The following is a 9,090-nucleotide window of genomic DNA, read 5'->3' on the forward strand; positions in this document are numbered from 1 at the left end:
CTAGGCCCCGGGTGGGTCCCGATTAAGTCCCGGTCGAGTCCCAGTCAAGTCCCTTGCGGGTCCCGGTCAAGTCCCGACGGGGTCTCGGGCAGGTCCTAGTGGTGTTCCAGGAAAGTCCCGGTTAAGTCCCAGGTGGGTCCCGAGTAGGTCCTGGGCAAGTTTAGGGCGGGTCCCGAGCAAGTCCCGGACGGTTCCCGGTCAAGTACTAGGTAGGTCCCGCGAGGGGTCCCAGGCCGATCCTAGGCAGGTCCCGGCTAGGTCCTAGGTGGGTCCTGATCAAGTCCCGGTTAGTTTCCTGGCAGATCCCGGTCAAGTCCCGGCGGGGTCCTAGTTAAGTCCCGGGCAGGTCCCGGGCGAGTCCCAGTCAAGTCCTAGGCAGGTCCCGGTCCAATCCTAGTCAAGTCTTGAGCAGGTCCCGGGTAGGTCCCGTTCAAGTTCGGTCAGGTCCCGGGCAGGTACTTGCGCGGTCTTGAGCGGGTCCTAGGCGAGTCCTAGTCAAATCCTGGTGAGGTTCTGGGCGGGTCTTGGTAGGGTCCATCAATTTAAGAATGAGATGGTCACAGTCGGAAAATTGTTTTTTCCGAAAATTAAAGAAGAATTTTTGGTCAAAAGGAAAATATTTTCCGTTGACCACTATTTTACGTTGAAGTAAACACCGTTAAATACGGAAATCATTTTCTAGAAGCCATTTTACGTTGAAGTAAACGGAGCCTTATTCCAAAAATATTTTGAAATAACTCATTAAAATTATTACCAAGTACACCTTTACAATGATAAAGACACAACATATTGAATAATTACTTGATAATCATTATAAAATATTCTGGACAAAAATTGATTTTGTTCATTTAAATAAGAATTTAATATTCGCAAATAATCTCTAGTTTACACCAAGATATCTTTCAAACAAGGTAGAGATTTAACCAATGGACACAAAATAATATTCAATTAAAATAACACAAAACCGTAGCAACCACCAAATTATACCACATGTACAGCATCACTGAATTACAATAAGGGTAATGATGCATGATGTATTAAACATGCCGATGTTCTCAAAGTTCGCAAAAAATCCTTTATTGAATTAACGATAAAATCCAATAATTTATTGCAGTTAGTCCCACGATAGGTGAGAGCATAACTGTTAAAATCGTCAATTTTATTCGTAATATAATTATTCGTTTACAAAAAACCATTTATTTAATTTACGATAAAATCCAATAATTTATCACAGTTTATCCCACAATAGGTGGGAACATAACCGGTCAAAATCATCGATTTTATACACAACACAATTATTCATATTGTACAAAATTCCTTAATCTCAATAGGAATGTATATAAATTTCACAACCAATAATACATGCATCCTTTATTTATTTATTATAGCACATGCCTTACAATTATTATTTGTTCATAACTAAATATTTTAGAATCACAAATCTAATGAATAATGTATACAAAACAATACGTGTATACAAAATAAGCTAATATTAACATTTGTTTTCTTCAATATAATACTTACCCTTTTCTTTTCATTTCCTAATATGGGACGTAGTATTTACACGTGCATTTACAACAAATCCTTCCTTCATGTGTGAGTCTCTTTTACATGAACTCAACTCTCTTATATGTGAGTCATTTTACAAATTATAGAGTGTCACGTGTACAAGAGTTATACCAATTGCATTTTATCAACTGATAGGTTGGGACCAAAGTTTTATGAGAAAATGTATAACTTACTACTCCCATAAGATGACATATCTCCAAGAAATAATACTCAAAATCTCTTGGATCAAAAACGCTTGTTGTTCATGACAAAGGAAATAAAAAAATTTTGATTGTATGTTCCACATTTAACACATATGCAGGAAATTGTCAAATCGTGCACCATAAAGTTTACATTTTTATGTTGAACATAAATATACCGTTTAACAACATTAACAATTTATGTTCGACAAAAAATATTTCAATCAAAATAAACATCACATATGATTGAAATAAATATCAATGGAATTGTCAAAGCCCTCATTTTTTGGGATAAAAATAATATGTATACTCAAAACCATATGTATACATAGAAAAACAAAACAATGTGTATATTTACAAAAATAAAACACATTGTTGAAATAAATATTGCACAAAAAACTTATCAATCTCAAAATAAATACGACAATTGAGACCAATCTCATTTTCGCCAAAATCCTCATATCCAATAAAACCAAGTTTATAAAAATATAAACAACTCATAGTTAAACATAAAAAAGACATGAATATAAGATAAGTTTGCACAAATTTAATCTTTAACTGCATTGTTTGATAAATATGTAAATTAATGCCAAAGTAAAAGTCTCATCTCTCCATCACATATGCGCACACTATTGAAGTTCACGCATAACTCTATCACATGTCCATCTTTAACTTTTTATTTTTTTTATTTTTTTATTTTATTTTATTTTTTTAATAAAAATTAAGTCCTTATGCTTCGACTTCCACTTTAGCAATCATAAACTAAAACACAAAGATGGTTACTTTGAACAAGTCGGTACAAAAACCAAATCCACAATTCAAGAAAAGGCATAGCTAAAATTGCCAAATAACCCATAAATGCATGGCAAATGCCAATGTAGTGTTGAGAAGAATACAGACACAGAGCAATTTACTACACGACACTAAATTCCATTAGTCTTTATGAATTGATTGATGCACCCATTCTGCTCAGACCGATTCCACGACAGAATTATGGTCTGAGAATTATATAGGACCCCAAAAAATAGTCTGGGTAATAGAAAAAGCTTGTTTCTTCAATTTTTTTTTTTTTTTAGAAGTTTACGACAATCCATTATCAATTTGGACCCAGATTCAGCAAATTCATTATCACCGGTAATCTCATACCACCCAAAACACAAACAATTTGCGATTCATAATCAAAAAACAAACCACCTTCCAAAAAAGAAAAGGGCAGCAGATTAAGAGATTTATGAGTGTTGGCACCAAAAATCAGGATTTTTCAAATGGTATGCTTAGATTCCCCATAGCAATGGTGGCACTATCGCCTCTACTCAAATGCAAATCTCGTTTGTTCACAATATTTTTCAAATAAAAAAAATCAGTCTAAAACGAGATTTGTTACAGCCATGAAGAAAAGAAATAGAGATTCTGATACCAATTGTTAGACTAAATCTAACAATGTCATACCTTTAATATTCTCATGACAAGCTTTCAATATCTACCTCCATCAATCCCCTGTAGATGCCCAAACATATGGAAGAAGACTGTGTTTTGTGTGTAGAGAGACTATTACTCTCAACACTAATTTTCACATAATGACCTAATGAAGCCTAATGGGGAAACTTCACTTATATATAGGGGGAGAGTAAATGGCTTCTTCATGTGTCTACAAAATTGGCCCATCCTATTATGGGTCCAAAACAAAACAATTATGCTAGTCCACCCAAAAGGAATAAATACAACAAGCTGTAGTCTAAAAGTGAAGCTTTCAGCTTTGAATGATAGAAAATCTAAACCAAGACAAAAATAAAAAACAAAAGATACGATGACGAGAAGCAATATATGAATCAATGATGCTCCTGCCTCCTTCCAAACAAAATCTGCTTTCTCACAAACAAGAAGCGTTGAAGCTATGAAACTTTTTCCAGATACCAACTTGTCAGCTCTTCTTGTCTTGCTGTATTGCTTTTGTTTACAGTTTGGCTCTGCCACAGACACCATCACAGCAGCTAAATTCATCAGCGACCCTGAAACCATAACCTCCAGTGGCGGTGACTTCAATCTGGGATTTTTCAGCCCTCCAAATTCTACCTTTCGCTATGTTGGGATATGGTATGCTGAAATTTCTGTGTCTACTGTCATATGGGTTGCTAACAGAAACAAGCCACTCAAGAATTCCTCTGGGATTCTTACCATATCCGAAGACGGCAATCTTGTAGTATTAGATGCACAAAAGAAGGTTCTTTGGTCATCAAATTTAACAAATTCTGTTGTCAATTCGAGTGCCCAGCTTTTAGATTCTGGAAACCTTGTTTTGCAAGGAAACACTACAGGGACATTCTTATGGGAGAGTTTCCAACATCCTTCTGATACATTCATGGAAAATATGAAAATTAGTACTAATGTTACGTCAGGTAAGAAAGTGCAGCTGACATCATGGAAAAATCCTTCTGATCCATCCATTGGAAACTTCTCTGCTGGTATTGTTGTTCGTAATCTTCCTGAATTTTTTATTTGGAATGGCAGTAGCACATATTGGCGGAGTGGTCCGTGGAACAGCCTGGTTTTTATCGGAGTACGGGAGATGAATTCTGTATATCTTAATGGATTTAGTCTTGTAGATGATCAAGAAGGAACATTCTATTTCAGTTATGCCTTTTCGAACGAGTCTTTCCCAGTAAATTTTGTCTTGAATGCGCAAGGAAATCTACTGCGAAAATATTCCAACGATGGGAAGGATTGGAAGGTCAGGTGGTCTGCTTTGGAGACTGAATGCGATGTTTATGCCAAGTGTGGGGCATTTGGAAGCTGTAATTCACAGAATTCACCAATTTGCAGCTGTTTACGGGGGTTTGAGCCAAAGAACACACAAGAATGGAACAGAGGAAATTGGACTAGTGGATGTGTGAGGAGGACACCCTTGCAGTGTGAGAGGAAGAACAATGGCAGTGATGGGAGCAAAAAAGATGGATTTTTGAAACTGACGATGATGAAAGTATCAGACTTGGAAGATTGGTCATCTGCTCTTGAAGAACAATGTAGAAGCCAATGCTTGGAGAATTGTTCTTGTAATGCATACGCATATGATTCTGGCATTGGCTGTATGCCGTGGACAAGAAGCTTAATTGACGTTCAGAAATTCTCGAGTGGCGGAATTGATCTTTATGTTCGTTTGGCCTATTCAGAACTTGGTAAGTTGTTTCTGTTTTCTGCCGAAATTTATCTTATGCTTTAAACTATCCACTGCTGGTGCAGTTGTTAGGCTACTTTTATGTTAAAAAATAGATAAAATTGTATTTCAAACAAACCCAATTCACCCCCCAACTTGCCGAGCTTAGGAAGTCCTCGTAAAAGATAATTCTGTTTTATCAAAAAAAAAATAAAAAATAGGTACATATTCTCTAGCCTATTTGGGATGAATTAGTTTGATGTTTTCTTTGATTTACAGATAAAGAGGGAAATGTGAAAGTAATCGTAATAGTCACAATGATCATAGGAGTAATATTCACTGGCATCTGCATTTACTTATTGCGGCGTTGGATGGCTAAACAAAAAGGTAATATGCACATTCCTCTATGTAGCAAGAAGGACCCTCTTGATCCTCTCTCTCCTCATCTCTCTTCTTTGTATGCACATTCCTATTAGCTCAGTCGACTAAGAAAAGTTATGAGATTTCTTTATAGAGATTGCTAACTACTATTGTATAAACACCCAGCAAGGAAGAAGAAAATGAAGGAGATTTTATTGTTGAACATGGGTGAAGATAAGCATGGAGACAATGTGAACCAAGCTAAACTCGAAGAGCTACCAATATTCAATCTTCAAGAGTTGGCAAGTGTAACAAACAGCTTCCATCAATCAAATAAGCTCGGGCAAGGTGGATTTGGTCCTGTATACAAGGTAATGGTTAATCTTGTATAGGGTTATTGCCTAACAATTTGAATATGTAGTCAAGTTGTTTGTTTACAGGGAAAATTGTTAGACGGACAAGAAATTGCAGTAAAAAGACTTTCAAAAGCATCTGGACAAGGGCTAGAAGAATTTATGAATGAGGTGGTGGTGATATCTAAACTCCAACACCGAAATCTCGTTAGACTCCTTGGTTGCTGTATTGAAGGGGAAGAAAAGATGCTGGTCTATGAATACATGGCAAACAAAAGTTTGGACACATTTGTCTTGGGTTAGTTCAGGTTGATGGCCTTTGTTTGGATTTTCCAATATTACAATCTAAAATTGTCTACATGGAGAGACAAAAATGGAATGATATTCTAGGTGGTTCTGACTTCACCAAATTTACTTATATGACTTCACCAAATTTACTTCTATTTCAAACATGATTGAAGTTCACCTTACAAGTTTAATCTGACTGTACTTTCTTTTTCTTATTTGGTTTGAATAATTTCATTAGATTCAGTGAAACAAAAACTACTAGATTGGAGAAGACGCTTTAACATTATTGAAGGAATCGGTCGAGGTTTGTTGTACCTTCATAGGGATTCTAGATTAAGAATTATTCATAGAGATCTAAAAGCAAGTAACATCTTGTTGGATGAAGAGCTAAATCCAAAAATATCAGATTTTGGCATGGCTAGGATTTTTGGGATCAACGAGGATCAGGCCAATACCACAAGGGTCATTGGAACATAGTAAGTACCTTTGTTTGGTAAAATCACTATGATAATAACCTTAATGTTTGTGATAACAAGATTCAATGTCTTATTGTTAAAATTCAGTGGTTACATGTCCCCTGAGTATGCAATGGAAGGACGATTTTCAGAAAAATCAGATGTCTTTAGCTTTGGAGTGTTGTTACTCGAGATAATTAGTGAAAGAAGAAATACTAGCTTTTATGATGATGAGCAGGCCATGAGCCTCCTAGGATTTGTAAGTCTTCCTTATATCATTGCCTCATTTTTAAGAACTTCAAATGCATGTTTCTTATGAGTTTTAGCATTGATGCTAAGAATTTCAATCATGTTTTCCTGTTTTCATGTTTTCAGGCATGGAAAATGTGGAATGCAGACAACCTTGTGGCCGTAACAGACCCAATAATACGTGAACCATGCTTTGAAAAGGAAATTTTGAGATGTATACATGTCGGGCTGTTGTGTGTGCAAGAATTTGCTAATGATAGGCCAAGTGTATCCATTGTTATTTCCATGCTTAAAAGTGAGATTGTTGATCTACCTCTTCCAAAGCAACCTGCATTCACTGAAAGGCAGATTGCCCCAGATGCAAGCTCGTCTCAACACAACCCAAGTAAATGCTCTGTTAACAATGTTACTGTTACAATGGTTCAAGGCCGATAGCTAGCATGTGTTCTTTGAAAAACCCACTTGGTGGTTATACGTGTTGAAAGACTTTGAGGGTTATTTGTATGACTCTTTGGAAATTGTCCGTAGTTGCTTTGTGATCTTGTTGACCCTGTTCAAATTTGAAGAGGAATTGCTGGTATCCACTTTATTGGGCTATATGGGCTTCCACGGTACCATAATTCACCTAATTGCTACACAGTCGAAGATTGAGGAAAGCTACAATGGACGATTTCCTTTGGATTTTATGTGACTTATCTTGGACAGTCACTTTCCTAGGAAACTCCTTAATTACTCATCTTGTTGCATATATATGGCGGGTACATGTCTCCTGAATATGCAATGGAATGGCGATTTTCAGAGAAATCAAATGCCTTCAGCTTTAGAGTGTTGTTACTCGAGATTGTTAGTGGAAGAAGAAATTCTAGCTTTTATGATGATGAGCAAGATATGAGCCTTCTAGGATTTGTAAGTCTCCCTTTTATCATTGCCTCATTTTTTTAAGAACTTCAATTGCATGTTTCTTATGAGTTTTTAGTATTGATGCAAAGAATTTCAACCCTGTTTTCATGTTTTCAGGCATGGAAAATGTGGAATGCAGACAACATTGTGGCCTTAACAGACCCAATAATACGTGAACCATGCTTTGAAATGGAAATTTTGAGATGCATATGTGTTGGGCTGCTGTGTGTTCAAGAATTTGTTAAAGATAGGCCAAGTGTATCCATTGTTATTTCCATACTTAAAAGTGAGATTATTGATCTACCTCTTCCAAAGCAACCTGCATTCACCGAAAGAGATATTGCCCCAAATGCTAGCTCCTGTCAACCCAACCCAAGTATAAGTAAATGCTCTGTTAACAATGTTACTGTTACAATGGTTCAAGGCCGATAGCTAGCATCTGTTCTTTGAAAAAACCACTTGGTGGTTATAGGTGTTGAAGGCTTGACCAAATCACCTTTTGGCTTTCCCCAGGGTTGTTTGTATGACTCTTTGGATATTGTAGTTGCTTTGTGATCTCGTTGTCCCTGTTCCAATATGAAGAGGAATTGCGGTCATCCACTTTATGGGCTTTATGGGCTTCCACCATTATTCACCTAGCGCATATGTAGTATTAAATGGAGATTTTTATGGCCATGTTAGGGAGTAAATACTTGAGAGTGAGCATTTGAGAATATATGTAGCATTTTTTTGTAAAAAAAAAATACACAATTTTTAAAAACGCTAAATTTTTTTAATTTGAAAATAATAGTACATTAAACTACCTTTAAAATTGTGCCACCCGTTACTTATTATCCAAAAAGTTTTCAAATTTTCAAATGACCATGTTTTCCAAACATTCTCTCAATGAGTCACATGTTACAAATTTATTCAAAAGTGTGCATTTGACCTTCAAAACCAATCACAACGAATGGAAGACTTTCCAGTTTCCACGCAGAAAATTGATATCAGCCAACCGGCCAGGCTGGAACATGCATGGTTTATTGGAAGGCCAGGGCTCATGAAAATCAGTGAGGATGATCCTTGAAACGTGATTATAATTGTCAGCTTCATTTGTTGTCTAACATATTGGAATAGTTTACAAATAATTAAGCATACTTAAAAATAAATAAATAAATAAATAAAATCTCAACCGAAAAGATACAAATGAGGCCCACAAATGTTTTGAAAATTGCAGTCGTTTACCCTGATCATCATTGGGAGCTCCACCCCCAGGTTAAATTTTTTTAATATATAAGTAAATTGAAGTAAATTTTGATGATGGGTTTATTCTCTTTGTTGTAGATCGACTTGGGTCTTTTTTTACCCAAATGAAGGTGAGGTGCATGCAGTCAATTTTGCTGGTAAAATAACAACTCATTCTTGAAGAAGATTCTCTCATTCATTCTTAATTAGTGTCCAAAATAGTAACCTTACATATACTTGGAGAATTTCTCCAATTCAGGGGCAGAACTATTTTACTTAAGGGTTCCCTCTTTTCTTTTTTAAATACCTTTATAATCGTTTCAAAATCAAAATTTTAACCCCTCACTTGAAATAATTTATTT

At 36.1% G+C, this 9,090-nt stretch overlaps 2 protein-coding genes across 2 annotated transcripts; both read left to right on the forward strand.

Moving 5' to 3' along the window:
• The first annotated feature begins 3,642 nt into the window (after nucleotides 1–3,642).
• LOC132169965 (G-type lectin S-receptor-like serine/threonine-protein kinase At1g11330) lies at nucleotides 3,643–7,091 on the forward strand. The gene is made up of 7 exons (XM_059580901.1): nucleotides 3,643–4,921; nucleotides 5,179–5,286; nucleotides 5,446–5,630; nucleotides 5,700–5,910; nucleotides 6,139–6,376; nucleotides 6,464–6,614; nucleotides 6,731–7,091. Exons 1-7 carry the CDS (start codon nucleotides 3,643–3,645, stop codon nucleotides 7,037–7,039), a joined length of 2,481 nt encoding a protein of 826 aa, XP_059436884.1. The 3' UTR covers nucleotides 7,040–7,091.
• A 263-nt stretch (nucleotides 7,092–7,354) lies between these two features.
• LOC132169967 (G-type lectin S-receptor-like serine/threonine-protein kinase SD1-13) lies at nucleotides 7,355–7,936 on the forward strand (the record flags this gene model as incomplete). The annotated part of the gene is made up of 2 exons (XM_059580902.1): nucleotides 7,355–7,510; nucleotides 7,622–7,936. Coding segments are annotated over 2 exons (471 nt in total), but the record flags the coding sequence as incomplete, so codon positions are not given.
• Nucleotides 7,937–9,090: the final 1,154 nt, after the last annotated feature.

The sequence above is a fragment of the Corylus avellana genome, chromosome ca2 (genome assembly GCF_901000735.1).
Source record: "Corylus avellana chromosome ca2, CavTom2PMs-1.0".
Taxonomy (NCBI): domain Eukaryota; kingdom Viridiplantae; phylum Streptophyta; class Magnoliopsida; order Fagales; family Betulaceae; genus Corylus; species Corylus avellana.

Coding starts and splice junctions, on each gene's coding strand:
- LOC132169965 (XM_059580901.1), top strand. CDS start 3,643: ATGAAACTTTTTCCAGATACCAACTTGTCAGCTCTTCTTGTCTTGCTG. Junction 5,287..5,445: donor TTGGATGGCTAAACAAAAAG/GTAATATGCACA, acceptor ATAAACACCCAG/CAAGGAAGAAGAAAATGAAG. Junction 5,631..5,699: donor GATTTGGTCCTGTATACAAG/GTAATGGTTAAT, acceptor GTTTGTTTACAG/GGAAAATTGTTAGACGGACA.